Raw genomic sequence first — 16568 nt, 5'->3', positions numbered from 1 at the left:
GTGGTTTAGATGAGAACTAGAGAGTAAATGGCTGACATTACCCCTATGGTACTTTGTTGGTTATTTCCACTGTTGAGTCACTATCTTGTCCTCTGTTTGCTGCTTTGGTGTATTACATAATTGGTGCTTTTATTGTAATAGGAGGATAGAAGATAGAATTCACCATGTGTGGTAGTATCCTGAAGTGCAAACAGTTTCCTTTTTCCAGTTTTCTGCTTCAGCTTGTGCCATCTTCAGCAAATAACATAGTGGATATTTTGGGCATCCTTGCAGTTCCTGAATTGAGGAGTTTCTGTGTTAGTGTGAAGTGTTTGTCCTATGGTGAAATGATACTTCAAAAGCAATAAAGAACTGTTCACAGCCTTCCTATTTCAGAGTTACTTGAGAGAGAGAAAACAAACAAACATTAATTTAATGCACAATAGCTTCCTTGGGGTTAGTGGCAATGCATTTACTCCAAGAATTAAGAAGCAATCTGAATAGAAAATATTTCATGGCAAATGTTCTATTTGAGTTTGTTGTGAACTTTTAAAGGGGGAGATGGAATAAATGAATACACATGGCTTTTGGTAGTTTGGTTCCTTGAATCATATATACAATGGCTTTTCTTAAATAGGCTATTGCTCATTGTATCCAGCCCCAGCTAGAAATAGTTGGCCTTTGAAGGAGGCCTGTGCTGATGTAATTGGAGCCATTCAGAGCTATATTGGGATGGGACTGAGAACCATCATTGGGTTGTTGCTTCTCTTGGCTTGCTGGCATCAGATGACATGACATCATCATGTTGTGACAGTTGCATAAATAATTAATTTCCAGTCATGGTGGGAGAGGGGTTCACTTGGCAAGGATAAAGAGCCAAAATCTCAAGACAATAGATAATGTGAGAGGATCTAATTGTCATGCCAGATCTTTGTGGTAGTCTGAATAGACAGCATCCTGCAGTGACCCAATCTTAACAAGAGATCACACTGATTACTGGAAATTCATGTCTCCTAATATTAACATGGATGGTTAGACTTGGTGAAAATAAATAGAGTAAGTTATTCATTTTGGAAAAGTAAGAGGGAGGGGGGAAATAGGCCACTGATGTAACTGCTTAATGCCAGTGGCAATATTAAGGAATACAGTAGCTTGCATGTTCAAAACCAGCTTTAAATAAATAATTAAAAAAATCTTTTGAATGTGGGTTCTTGTTGCTGCTAATTTGAAATTTAAGTCACTATCATACAGCGTTATATCTTCTTGCCCCATTTTTCCCAGCAGTCTATTGATATTGCGCATATCTTTATAGAGAAATTTAAAATTCTGGGAGGTAATGTTTCAAGCTTACTCTTAGTGTAGGGTTTTTGTTTATCCCGGTGAGATATAATATTGCTTTATTAAAGATTTTATTATTGTTTCCTCCACAGGTATTTATTATGATAGCCTCTTACCATGTTGTAACATAAGTTTGTACTTAATAAGCAAAGCAAAGAATGGGATAGGCAGCATTTAGATACATCAAAGTGCTTCTTACATGACATTGCATATGGCATGTTTTGCAAAACTGTTATGCAGGAAAGATAATGAATCTATTAAAAATTGTAAAAAATCAACTTGACATATTTTGGGGATGTCTTGCAACATTTGATGTAATGATATATTTCTGTATTTTCTAGTGCTCCTGACTAAGGCAGTCTGCTGAATCACACTCAGCACCTTGCAGTGAATCTATCTACCTTCTGCATCATTTTGAGGGGATGCTTATTTTTAATAAAGAATTGCTCCCCTGTCATTGTTTTTTAAAAGTCTCTTTAGTGTATTGCTTCCTTTGTTTCCTTAGAGTGCTCACTTTGTTTTAAAACATTTAATTCCACTTTTTTGCTTGATAAGAAAGAGCAATAGAAAGAATACAAACATTAACACACAAACGTCAGTTCTTCTACCCCAAGAGCATGTAAAGTGCAGTCCATGGGTCACATGTAGCCTTAAGCCCATTTTGTGCCCCTACAGCCCCCCCCATTGCCCCCTATGTGGTGTGGGAGGTATCTTCTCACCCCTCCCCCCTTTCTCAGGCCAATTTTGCCCATAAGAGGCCTCCCGCCAACCTTGAAGTGACTTGCTATTGACTTCTGGGTCACTTTGTGTTGGGGAGAAAAGGTCCTCTCATGGCCTTAGTATGTCAAGAGAGCATATTCATGCTAGAAGGCATAGGTACATTAAAATGCCAAAGAAATTTTGGAGTGTACAGTGCCCCAAGGTCCCCTGCATGGCATTGAGGCTCCTACCCCCCCCCCCCCCCCCAAATTCCCCATTCCTGTTTTCCTTTTAAAAAAAACCCCACACACATGCACAATAATAATGACAGTGATGATGGAATATACTAGAGCAATGGTTCCCAAACTTTGGTCTTCAGACGTTTTGGATTTCTGATCTCAGAATTCCTGGCCATTGGCCAAGCTGTTTGGAGCTTCTGGGAGTTGAAATCCAAAACACCAGTAGAACCAAAGTTTGGGAAGCACTGTGCTAACAAAATGAAGGTGTAAAATGTCCTCCTAGCCTTGGATGTTAGTTACTGCCTCTTTCTTTAACTGTTGCTCTTTAGAGCTCTACATCAGTCCAGGAGCACCAGGTGACCTTCCCTATCTAGGGCTTAAGCTTCTTCTCATCTGGCAGCTGGATAACCTACAGTTCCTGGCTCCTTCAAGCAGCAATGGTGACAGCTGAAGGTTCTGGAGAGACAATAATATGAAATATCCTCTCCCTAGTCTATCAACACTCAAATATTAGAAAGATGAATAGTGTCTTAACAGTTTATACAATGGAAATTGATGGGTTTTCCTTCAAGCTTTCCCTTCAAAGTTTGCATACATTTTATATCTCTAGGTACATCAGTCATACATGGTCCTGGAGCTCCAACTGTTCAATAGGGGAAAATCAGCCATGAAACACCCATCAACATCTCTAATTTCTAGCAACAATCTTAAAAATATTTCTGTAAAGGCAATATTGCTCACAAGGGGCAAGCGACATTCCTTCAGTTAGAAACTGATGTCAGCTGTGAAGTTTGGCCCTTAAGTATCAGTTGCATGTTTTGTTAAATTAAAGGAATTGCAAATGTCCTTGGGTATGGATATTTTGCTCATTCCATTTTTTTTAAAAAAAATAATTCTTATTTCTAGATCAGCTAATAACTAGAATGAAGCAGGAAAAAATATTTCTGGATAAAATTTAGAGAAATAGCTGTTTTAATCTGTGTAAAGGGATTTTGCAGTACCTTTGAGACTAACTGTGTAGAAGTTACAAGCTTTCATAGCATCTGAGGAAATAGACCAAGTCTATGGAGTTTATCACATGGGATGGATCCCGTGCAGAAACTGATTTTAAACTGTAAAAAACCCACAAATTTGGGTAGATTTTCAGATGACACCAGTGGTTAACCTGAACAGAAAGAGGACAAAACTCGCAAAATCATGTTGATTTTCACATGAGATAAGGGTTAATGAGCATTGACGCAACATTAACCTGAAGAGAAAGTAGACAAAAACCTGCTCCTTTTACTTTCAGAAAATTCCAAAAGTAAAAAGGAGCAAGCTTTGTCAACTTTCAATTTGGGTTAATGTTGCATTATTGTTTATTAACCCCAACGTGTCTGAAAATCAACCCGCTTTTGTGGTTTTTTTCCCTGGATTTTTAAATTCCATTTCTGCACGCGATTAGTCCTATGTGATAAACTCAAGAAAACTTATGCTAGTACTCCTTCTACACAGTTAGTGTCAAATGTCCTTGAAAATCTCTTTGCGTACTGTTCTTCCTGGCTAGTTTGATAATTGAACACAACATGTAAAAATGCTTCAGGATTTGCAACATATAGGCAAAAATAAGCCATGTATTCTCCTGGTCAAGTAGTGGGGTGGTCCTGGTGGTTTCTGATTTTTGCTGGCCATCTTTCTGTTAGCTACTGCACAGTTAGTAGCACTATACCATAATCTTATTAGAGTAGTGCAGTGATGCCAGTAACATCAATACCAAACTGACGTTATATCTGAAGCTGCCTGACCTAAGTGTTAATGGCATAGTCTAATGCTGTCCATAGTCCAGGAATGAATTCCAAGCAGGGAAAAAATGTCTTGTGGCCAAGCTTAGATTTATAATCAAGCTTGAGATTCATTTCCTCCTGCTCCCCTGTCCCCCATACCTCTTTGGATTATGTTGCTGATGTGGGCCAGACTGTCAGACCTGTCAAATGTTTGGCCATTTGTTATAACAACCTGCCTGAGAGACATGATTCATTTTCAAGCTCCAAATCCAAAGCCTTTCATTAGTTATACTAAGTTCATACAATCTCCTATTGGTGATTTTTTGGTTGATGGGGCGGCTCATAGTGGTATTTAAACTTGTCTCTCAAGATCTTTATAATAGTAATAACTGCCTTGCTTGTTGTCATGGTTGTTTAAAGTTAAAATGACAAAGGGCACTTGTCCTCTAGTGGTTGCGGTTTCTTGCTGAATGAAATACCCAAGTTCTCACCAGCATAATAGTAAATTTTCCTTGGAAGGGTTTATAACTGGGTATTTTCAGAGCTTAAGGCTGGGGTTGTGAACCAGCAAAAATTGAAAATCCTTGCAATCAAAACATTCCAGGCATATTACTAGAACTATCACCTTTCCTTTACAAACATTTTTAAAAGAAATATTTCTGAAAGGTGATAACAGATTTAGGAACAGAGACAGCATATTGGGGGAAGGGACCCAACCTCCTTTCTATTTTTTTGGTTAATATGTTGTGTTATTTATGTGCTGACAATATCTTACTCAAGGACAGATGACAAGAAGTACCCTGTGTAGTCGTTTTCAAGAGTCAAACATTTGCCTATATGAGGAAGCCTCTTGAAGAGTGTGGTATGAATCCCTTACAAAATATAGTAAGTAAAACAGGTTGAGTCATCCTTATTTGGAATTCCAAAATCTGAAATATTCCAAAATGCAAAATTGTCCACGTGGATGATTGAGAAAGCCCTCAAGCTGATGTCCCAAAATGGCTGCTGCCCGGCCGATCTGGGAGCAGGGCGTGCACATAATGCACACCTATAATCATGCAGAGGCTGCACCAGTGCTGCCTAATGCAGCCCAAACCTGGTCAAAAAAGGAGCAGTTTCTTATCAGTTCTTTTCACAGTCCATTTGGGATCATGGCAACAGCCGCCCTTGGGACTACTGTGTCTGGTTGATGCAGTCCTGTGATGATCTGGGCAGAAGCGGCCTCTGGCTGCTCCTTTTGCTCCGTCTGCTTCATCCCATAGTGACATCTTTGCTTTTTGATGCACAAAAATGATTTAAAGTATTGTGAATACATTTACCTTTAGGCTATGTGTACAAGGTGTATATGAAACTTAGGAACCGTACAGACAGACCAAAATAAAGCTGCTTTGGGTCACTTTGGAGGTATGCTGTTTAAATGATGCATGTGTCCTAAGAGGCCGGAAGCCATGCCAAAGCCACGCTCCAGGCCTAAGGACTGCAGCATAGCTTTGGTACAGCTTCTGGCCTCTTAAGATGCGTGTGTCATTTAAACAGCGTACCTCCAAAGTGACCTGAAACAGCTTGTTTTTGGGCCTGTCTGTTTGGGCCTTAAATGAATTTCACATTTAGACTTGGATCCCATTGCCAAGATATCACATTATGTTCAAAACTCCAAAAAACTCCAAAATACTTCTGGTCACAAGTACCGTATTTTCCGGCGTATAAGACGACTGGGTGTATAAGACGACCCCCAACTTTTCCAGTTAAAATATAGAGTTTGGGATATACTCGCCGTATAATACTACCCCTCTTCCAACGCACACCAAATAAAAATTTTAAAAAACCATCAGATTTTATTTCAATATGGTAATTTTAATTCAAATGACATGCAGGTACTTAGCAGGAAACCTTGTTGTATACAAAGCCTGCTTGGATTGGTCACCTCTCCCTGCCTGTCCAGTGCTCCCTGTCTCCAAGACTATCAAAGCGGTAGCTGCTTTCATACGATCGTCGCATACGGTGGGGATATGGGCATTTGTGAGCTCCCCCCACCATATGCGGCGACCGCAGATTCTCCAGTCCAGCTCAGAAGTTTCAGCACCTGCCCTATAAGATGACACCGGGCATATAAGACAACCCCTGACTTTTGAGAAGATTTTCCTGGGTTAAAAAGTAGTCTTATACGCGAGAAAATACAGTATTTCAGATAAGGGAGACTCAGCCCTTATCTCTTATTTCAGATAAGGGAGACACACTGTGCAAATATGGTAAGGTGGTCCTGCAAATCTTGGGCTCAGATTAGCAGGATTTATGTATAATAGCCACTCTGAAGAACATAGCACAAATATGAGCAAACAATTTATTTTTCCTCTCTCCTGGGACCCTGGTTACATTTTTGTAGATTGTTCTTGAATTTTCAGTTTTCCATCTTAGAAATCTGTTTGATGACAGCGAATTGACCGATTCAGCTCTGGGACAGGAAGGCACTTTCAAAACAGAAATGTATTCTGAAATGTTTGTTACTGGTCAGGCTGGTTGCGCCTAGAGGAAAGTTTGCCCCACAATCCAATGCCCCTTAACCCATTCACCCACTTGGTCTCGTTGTTGGAATTTTAAGGATGTTGCATTCTCCATCTTTCTGCTTATTTTTGTCAGTGGTAATCGTATTTTACATGGTGGGGAGCCTGAAATTAGGGAGAGAATGGACGGCTATTTGTGGCAACAGTGTTTTGGTGATGAGATAATGGAAAGATGCAGGGACGTAGCTAGGATTTTAGGAAAGGGGGGGGTCCAGACTAAGCGCCACCATTATAATGGGGCTTGAGTGCGGTGGCGCAGCAGCACACACCATTCATTTTTCTAATGGAAGGGGGGGTCCGGACCCCAAGAACCCCCCCCCTTGGCTACGTCCCTGAAAGATGTGAAAATCCCCCCCTTACTTATTCCAAATGCTGCCAGTATTGCAGAACAAATAAGAAACTTCCCCACTGTGTTTGCCTTTTTGCAGTAGTAATGTCAAAGGGTAGACTTAGATCTTGTAGAAGTTACCTTTTAGGACTACTCACCAGGTTCTAGCCAGCATAGCCATTAGGGGATTCTGCGGGATATAGTCAGAAACACGATCCTTTCCCAACCTCTGAATAAAATACAGAACAATTCAGATACTGTGGTCTTCGGGCTTTGACAGACAAAAGTGTAATTCTTTCGTATCTTCGTTGTACCATCTTCTGCTAATGCAGATGCTTGATCAAAAGAGCAGATTGTGAATAGCAAGGAAACTTTTCCTTCTTTCCTTTATCTGTCTGATTAATCTGCATTTTCAAGATTTCGAATCAATTTATTAGGCTTTTCTTGGCGTAGACCATTCAGATTCAACGTTTTTAGCCAGAATGCAGTTGCTTGTTCTGAAAAATGAAATGGACTTATAATGATGAATTGGGGCTTGTAAGTTCATTTCGGAAAAAATAAATTGAGCAATCAACCCATCTGTTGGTAATGCTTTATCTCTCGCTTACTTATCTTTCCCGGCTTTGCAGATCTTAGACAGAATCTGTGTGCTTGTATCCATTAACATGTCTACCCAACTGTGTTTTGGGAAAATGGAAAGTGCAACTGTAGCAACAAGAGTCCTTCAGCTTGGATACTGTTAAGTTTGTAGAGAAGAGGAGTTTGACATTTTGATTCTGTATTTCCTAATTCATAGCTTGTAATTTCTTCAACTATGTCACCTTTGGGAATAGCTGGCACCCTCTAGATGCTGATGAATTCAGAGAAGTTAATAATAATAATAATAATAATAGTTTTTATTTGTATCTTCCCGCTTCTCCTAATGGATCAAGGCGGGATCTCAACAGAGTTAAAAACACTTGTAATATTACAACATTAATTACAATTAAAACCACAGCTAAAAACATAAAACATAAAACATCAATCATCAATCATCAATCAGTCATGGGGTCAGGTGCTCTCGGTCCGTACCAATGGTCTTCATAAAAGGTCAGGAGGATATGCGTGGCGGAAGAGCTCTGTCTTTACCGCCTTCTTGAAAATCTCCAAGGATGTAACAAGGTGAGTCTCCTCTGGGAGTCCTTTCCATAATCTAGGAGCAGCTATACTGAAAACTTTTTGGGAAGTGGGAACATATTTGGATGATGGCACCTCTAACAGGTTCTTCCCACTTGTTCTAAGCGTGCGGGGCAGATTAATGGGGAGATGCGTTCCCGTAAGTAACCCGGACCCAAGCCATGTAGGGCTTTAAAGGTAATAACCGACACAGTTAGACAGGCATCCTCCTTACTTTCTTTTCATAAACAAGTAAAGCCTTTTCTGTTTAGACCGCATTTAATGATTGACTGTACTAGGCCCATTCTACCCAAACAGTGTGCTGGATCTTGCTTGTTGTTGTGCTGGTGTTCTTGTGCATGTTTGATAAATAAATATTTCAATTTGGTTTTAAGTTTTTGATTCTTTAATCTTGGTTTAGCTTTTGTATCTTGTCCATTTTTAACAATATGTTTTTTAATTTGTTGTAAGTCACTCTGAGTCCAGAATTCGGGGGAAAGAGGTCCCGAACTGGGGGAAGGTGGGATAGAAATAAGTATAATAATAATAAGAAAATAATACACTTGTCCCTCCACATTTGTTGGGGTTATGGTGCACAGGACCCTTGGGAATGTGGGGAAAATTACCTGAGAAACAACCTTTCTAGGAATCTCTAGGTCCTCCAATGCAACTTTGTGGTCAACATCTGCCAGACATTGACCATAGAATTCTGCTGGGGGAGCTACAAATGCCTAGTGGAGTGTTCTCTCTAGGAATCTGTAGGTTCTTCAGTGTGGTTTTTGCTTAAAATTGACCATAGAGTTGTGCTGGAGAACCGAGGTATTCCTAGAGAGAATATATTTAAAAAATGTGTGAATAATCAAATCCACAAAAGTCAAAGCCGCAAATGTGGAGGGATGAGTGCAGTAGTAATAATAGTAGTAGTACCAACAACAACAATAATTTGCAGTTCCCATCAGCACTAACCAGACTGACCATTGGTGAGGTAGGTTGCTAGTAACAGCTCCTCAATAGTTATGGAGGTCTGAATGTTGATCTCTGCTCCTCATTTATTTTATTTGTATTTGAAGCCACCAATGTAGTAAGAGAATACTCTTTAGTTTGTTTAAGTGAATTCTTTTAAAGAATTCATTCTCTCTTGAGCTAGTGTTTTTCTTCCAGCACATCTTCTATAATATCAACTTATTTTAGTGTAGTGGGTTTTGTAAGATATAATTTACCAAGATCATGTTAATTATAGCACATAACTCTACAATACTCTGGAATATCAAATTGAGCTAGGTTTCCTTCAAATTACAATCAATTATCCAAGACAAGAATTATATACAAACAGTTCCTGGTGTAATCTCCAGGAAAACAGGAAGGCAGCACTTGGCACTGCAACAGCAGTGTCCTTTATTAGTTTTCTGCATTATCATGACAAGAGTAAAAGAAATATACTCTTGGGGAAAACAGGTCTTATGGAAAGAAAGATACTAATTTCTTTTTAATTGTTCATGATGGCCAGCCTAATAAAACAGTAGAACAATTCTAGGGTCAATGTCTGGCAGATGTTCACCACAGAGTTGAACTGGAGGACCTAGAGATTCCTAGAGGGGTGTTATCTCAGGTAAAAACATAGTGTTTTTGTTGTTTGTGGTTTTTCCACATTCACAGGGGTCCTGGGCCCCTAACCCCAGCAAATGTGGAGGGACGAGTGTATTATTTTCTTCTTATTATTATGTACTTATTTCTATCCCACCTTCCCCCAGTTGAGGATCTTCCCCGCCCCCAGGTCTGGACTCAGAATGTCTTACAACAAATTAAAAAATGTTTTGTTAAAAATCTACAAGATACAAAAGATTAACAAACCAAGATTAAGAACCAAGATTAACGAATGGGAGGGGAGTAACTTAGAGATAGTAATTATTTTTCTGGCTTATCCCCTTAGACCCCTTTTTTTTTCAATTGAAAAAAAAAAGATTATGGAATATTTTCTTTTAGTGATGAATAGAATCATCATAGAATCATGGAGTTAGAAGGGGTCCTATAAGTCATCAAGCCCGCTTAGTTCAGGAAATCCAGTTAGAGTATCCCCAACAGGTACCTGTCTAGCCTCTTTTTAAAGATGTCCAGAGAAAGAGAGACCCCACCACCATTCTAGATATTTGGTTCTGTTATCGAAGAGCTCTCACCATCAAAATGTTCCCTCTGATGTTCAATTGAAATACACTCTCCTATAATTTCAGACTATTAGAACTAGACCTACCGTATGGGGCAGCCCCTTTCTCTCTGTGACAGCCCTTTGAGGTTTTTTAAATCATGCCATCTCTCAGTCTTTTCTTTACTGGGGTGAACATGCCTAGTTCCTTCAACTGTTCTTCATAGGCTGTTGTTATATTTATCTCCCAGATCTTGAGTTAAAGTGGCTTACAACAATTAACAAAGACGTTATTAAAAAGACACAAGATAAACAAGTTAAAACAAGAGTAATCAATTAAAAAAATTAAAACCAGAGTAAAATATATATGCTTATGTACACATAATACACATACACACATACATGTTTTGTTCTCCATACCTCAAATCATTGCCTTTCACTGAACCTGCCCCAACTTGTCTTTATCTTTCTTAAAATGGTGTGCCCAGAATTGAACACAGTGTTCCAGATGAGGCCTAACTAGTGCAAAATATACTGGGAATATTATTTCCCCTCCCAGTTATGTGTCACCTGTAAATCTGATAAGGAGTTCCTCTAACCCATCATCTAAGTCAATTATAAAAATATTGAAGAGTTTTGGCCTTAGGCAAGGGCATCATGGGGGGGGGGGTTTATGTCCACACCAGGTGAAACCCTAAGGTGGGGTGGTGACACCATTGCTCCCAAACATCTGCCTTTTGGCAAAAATTGGCTGTGGCATTTGCATGTGTCCCTTTAAAATGCTGGAGCTCAGCATAAGGGACGGTGTGAGTGTGGCGAGGCTTAGTGGGAGGAGAAAGGTAAATATAGGTAAAAGGAATGGAAGGTAAAAACCTCAGGGTTTTTTAAAATTAACTTTTAAATGTGTATTTGTTTAAAAAATATGTTTTTAAAATTTTCTTAACAAATTTTCACTTTAACCACGTGAAACTGTGTACCCATAAATACATTGATATTGTAATTCAAAGGTGTAATTTTAATTTTGCTAGTTATTTGTGTCACAACATTTAACCATTATATTCAGTGATATATGAGAATGACGATTTATGACATTAATAGGATTTTTTTACTAAGGATACTGTATGGTGTGGTATGGGAGGAGGTCAATGGTGGGGTGATACCATGAGTGCCGCACCAGGTGATGCCCACTCTAGTGATGCCACTGGCCCCAGGACAGAACACTGTGGCACTCCACTTGGAACTTCTCTCTACAGGGCTCCCCCGGGTTACGAAATTAATTCGTTCCGCGGTGCCATTCGTAACCCGAAAAGCATTCGCAAGCCGAAGCCCCATAGGCGCTAATAGCGAAAGCCGCGATTTGGTGCGAAAAAGCGCCGAAAAGCACCAAATTTTTTTTCGTAACCCGAAATAACCTTCGTAACCCGGAACAGTTTTTTTTAATGGATTTTTTTCGTAACCCGGAAATTTCGTAACGCGGCGCATTCGTATCCCGGGGTACCAGTGTACTTTGAAGCAAAGCCATTGATAATGACTCTTTGTACATGCTTTTCCAGCCAATTATGGATCATTCTGACAGTGTTCCTCTCTATTCCACATTTAATCATTTAGAAAATTAGAAGTGCAACAGTATGAGCAAGCTATGTTAAAATGAAAAGTGTGTTAAACTACTCTAATTATTACCTAAAGCTAACAGTCTACTGCAAATATATATGCAAACATTATTGAATAAATCAAATAATTATGACTTTCCTTTATTCTGGAATACCAAGGATAATCCAGAAAGTTAGGGATTTTGTTCCTAACAAGATTAAAGACACACTGGTGATGCAAAAAAGAAAAGAAAAGAAAGTTGTATGGTGTGGTTGAGTTTATTGTAAAGGAGGGGGTATATGTACCTGAGAATTCGATAAACTGAAGCAGAATTCTGAGAAGATGGGTGTCAGTGTGATCTCTGTGATGGGTGGTTCCTGGGTCCATGAATTGTCCAGATTGTGTGTTCTGTTTGGGATTACCCTCTTCCTGCTGGATTAAGTGGCATGCCAACATACTACACTGAACATATAATTTTTTTTGCTGGGTTTGGAACTCAGTATTTGGATGGGAGACATGAGAAAACTAAGGCTCTGCAGATGAGGCTAGGAAGCAGTTTGCCTGATCTCCTGAGAGTTTCTCTCGGTCAGAGTTGATAATAACGGATGAGGTGGCCAAATGGAATAAGGCAGCATTGTATGTGACAGGAGCCAAGGCTGATTCAGTGAGAAGAAGTGCCTTTTCCAAATTTCAGTTATTACATCAACTATGACTGCTTTTGGATAGGAATAGTCTGGCCATGGTGACTTATGCATTGGTTATCTCACAAATACAAATTTAATTCATCAAGTGAGTGCAGTGCATTCCATGTAGAACTTTCTATAAGGGACCAGTTGGGTTCAACACTACATTACATTTTTATTCATTAGCTACCTGTTCCAAAGCATAGAACGTGTGTAATTTGTGTTTCACATTTTGAAATGAGAACAGCAGAGTCTAGCTTTTGATTGGCACTCCTTTTTGAATTATGCTACTTCAGTTTATGAAGGAGAATGGACAGAAAGGAATTGTTGATGTGTTATAAATAAGATACTGTTGAGGCACTTCTATACCTTAAGGGGATTTTATTTGCAAAGAGCTGTACTCATGATTATATTTACATACTCTTTTTATATTTTTATATTTAAAAAAACAAACAGCAAAGCTAGGATTTAAAACTGTAAGAACAGTTGCTCAGGCAATACAGAACTGATCCAGAGAGGAGAGTGATTTTTACAAATATAAACATGGCATTACCAGAAGCAGGCACTCTTGCCAAAATCCACTGGCCTTCTTTTTTTTTTAAGAGTATAAACAGATACAGGAAGCATGAAATACAGGTAACAAATGCAACTGCATAGTGATGGCACTGTCTTTTTGTGTGTGTCGATGGCTTTGTATCCATAATTTGATTTTTTTAAAAAAATATATTTTTATTGAATTAAAAACATCAAATACAATATTATATTAATCATACAAACCATAACAAACAATCCTACACCCCATTACATAGACACCCTACCTACTCCCCCTCACAAATAAACATATAATGGAGCAATGGAAAAGAGATTCCACCTCAACATATAGGAGGAGCTTTCTAACAGTAAGGGCTGTTCGACAGTGGAACACACTTCCTCGGAGAGTGGTGGAGTCTCCTTCCTTGGAAGTCTTTAAGCAGAGGTTGGATGACCATCTGTTGGGGATGCTTTGATTGAGAGTTCCTACATGGCAGAATGGAGTTGGACTGATGGCCCTTGAGGTCTCTTCCAACTCTATGATTCTGTGATTATATAAACATCATATAAAAGCACATTCAAAACATTCAAGACAACAGTAGACAACATTACTTCCTGAACACCAAAAAAGTTATATCTTATCTTATTATTCAGCTAATCCTTTTTAGTCTTAAAGTTACGGAACTTATAAAATGAATTAACAAAAATCCAACCTCCTGCATTTTAGGTTTAAGGGTGTTATACCCTTACGTGTAAATCATATATTTCCCAGCACCTTCCATCTTTTTCTCTTTCAGATATTGTTGCAAAGGGTTCCAAATTCTTTTGTTTTTATCCCAATCCTGTCCTCTTATTAGACAAGTTAACTTGTCTAATTGCACCATGTCAGTTAATTTAAACAACCACTCCTCTGTTCCCAGACTAACAGATGTTTTCCATTTACTGGCATAAACAATCCTTGCGCAAGTAGTCATATAGAACATGAGCTTGCCATATTTCCTTTCTCAGTCTTCCATATCACATATATTTAATAAATAGAACAGTGGGTCCATACTAAAATTGCAATTGCCAAATTTCTTTAACCAATCCATAAATAGTATTCCAATACTTTTTAGCTACTTTACACCACCACCATGTGATTGATTTTGTGGTTGTGTGCCTTCAAGTGGTTTCTGACTAATGGTGACCCTAAAGCGACCCTTTCATGGGTTTTTTTTTGGAGGGGGGGACTGAGAGCATGTGACTCAACACAATAGGTTTCCATGGCCGAGTGAGGAATTGACCCCTGGTCTCTGGAGCCATGGTCCAATGCTCAAACCACTGCACTGTTCTGGTATTCTGCTGGTTATTCTGTTGAGTAGAATCTACAGAAAAATGGGGTTTGGGAAAACACAATTAATTATGCAACATTGTTTCACGGCTAACTGCATAAGAATGTATCTCTCCTCCAAGTATGGAAAACATGCAACTCTGGACATGTGGTGCTGGATTGCAAACCCCCTTAGGCCTTGTCTTTATAGCCAGTGTTAGAGATGGTGGGGGTTGCAGTCCAATAACCTCTGAAGGGCGGGTTACAGACCGCCCATTTGGGGTGGTCTGTACCCGCCCCTTTCCCCAGTGTATCGGGGCCTCAGCTGTCAAAACGGCAGCCGCTGAGGCCCCGATCCGCCGCTTTTCAGGCTGCGGGAAAGCGGCAAAACGCCGCTTCCCCGCAGCCTGAAAAGGGGTGTCCTTGGGGCTTCAAGCCCCAAGGACACCCCGTGGCGACGGGGAGAAGGAGAAAGGGGCCTTCAGACGGCTGCGCCCAGCGACACAAAGCGGCGCCGCAAACCAGGAAGGAGCTCCGAAGGAGCGAGGATGTCACGTCCGCGCTGCCCCGTATAGAGGCGGCATGGTCGTGACGTCCTCATGGCGGCGGCCGTCTGGAATGGCTGCCGTCATTTTTTACACGCAGAGCGCGTATTAGGGTTAGGGAGGTGCGGAAGCACCGCACTTCCCTAACCCTAGTACGCGCTCTGCGTGTACTTTAATGGCGGTGTGTAACCTGCCAAGGGGCACATAATTTCTATCCCTGCTGTATGTGTACTCCTAAGAGTTGTATAATAACCTCTGAAGTTGATTTGTCCTGCTGACTGTAGATAAATGTATTTATAACTTCTTTTAGCCAGTTGTGCTAGCTGTTGTAAAGAACACACAAATGGCACTAACATAACCCCCTTATCTAGACAACTATAATGCTGTGCAAAGTAGTTCCTACATTTTATAAGCCCAAAGCTAAGACTCATTTAACTTGTGGTGCATCACTAGCTCTCAGCACACTCTAAATATCCATGCTATATGTTCATTTAATTCTTTCCATTGCAGAAAGTCTTAGTAATTGATCATATTTATTTTTTACCCTTTTCTCTTTTGTTTTGTGTTCCAGAGTAAGGAAATTGGTCTTCAGATGCATGAAGAGCTCCTGAAAGTTACCAATGAACTCTACACTGTGAGTAACTTTATTCTTGCACTTGGAATGTGATCTTCTGGAATAAATCCAAAGAGTTTTGAGCACTGATTGAATACACATTTTTCAAACTGAAAAACACATTACTCCCAAGGTGCAAAATGAGTGTCATCCTTTTTTGAAAATTACTAGATTTGTTTAATTTCAAAATATGTATGCCAGGCTTGAGTTACAATTCTTAACAAATGAATCCCACTGGTCATCCCAATCATGATCTGTATGTGTTTGATTTTTGTGTGTTGCAGGATACTTGTCTGAAATATTTATGGATCACTTCATAAGTAATGCTAAACAGTAGGTTGGCTAGATCTATCTTCTACCCTTTCTCAGCTGCTATATTATTTTTACTTACTCACCTAGACCACAGTTTACTGGTTGTAAGCAATGGTTAGATGAAGGTAGAAGTAACTGATTGAAGTGGCGTGCTTTAAAGAAGGGGCGGAATATTTGAGTGCTGGATTTCTTCATTTTCCCCTTTCAGGGAAGGAGGAGGGAATGGTAGTTCTATAAGGAGTTGTTGAAATGCTAATAGGGAACAGAGGCCCTTATCACATGGAGGGTTTTGCAGCTCTAATCCGAAGTCACTGCAGGTCCAACCAAGTGAATTCACGTTAAAACATGATGTATTGTTTCATGTGATTGCTTTCTATGGGGGGGGGGTTGGGTCATTCCGAGGCAGATCCACAGTCAATCCAAAGTGACTCCTGATTTTTGTGAATTCAGTAACAAGTGAATTCACAAAAATTGTTTCCAAGCTCACTTTGATTTCAGTCCGAATTGGTCTGGTGTGGAATGCAACTTTGCTTCCATCTTGGTACACCTACCCGCAAACCTCCAAGGTCACACATTTCCCATGGTGCAGCGCTGCAATTTTAATAAATAAAATTATAAAATTTTTATTTCTATCCTGCTTTTTGCCAGGCAATCAAAGCGGCATACAACAGGTAAAAATACATCCATATTTTGCCCCATTTGCTTCCGGTGCTCCTTAAAGAATGGAGGCTGCATAATATGTCTTTAATAATAATAATAATAATGGAGAACAAGGCACTGCAA

General features: G+C 39.6%; 1 protein-coding gene across 1 annotated transcript in view; it reads left to right on the top strand.

Annotated features, from left to right (window-relative positions):
* The window catches only part of SRGAP3 (SLIT-ROBO Rho GTPase activating protein 3), a 291016-nt gene that overhangs the window by 136178 nt on the left and 138270 nt on the right, over positions 1–16568 (top strand). Inside the window, 1 exon segment of the mRNA XM_042449920.1 lies at positions 15432–15494. Within this exon segment, the coding sequence (XP_042305854.1) occupies positions 15432–15494 (63 nt within the window).

Source organism: Sceloporus undulatus, chromosome 2 (assembly GCF_019175285.1).
Source record: "Sceloporus undulatus isolate JIND9_A2432 ecotype Alabama chromosome 2, SceUnd_v1.1, whole genome shotgun sequence".
In the NCBI taxonomy this organism is placed as follows: domain Eukaryota; kingdom Metazoa; phylum Chordata; class Lepidosauria; order Squamata; family Phrynosomatidae; genus Sceloporus; species Sceloporus undulatus.
The sequence above is the reverse complement of the archived record's forward strand: the minus strand, read 5'-3'. Positions and strand labels throughout refer to the sequence as shown.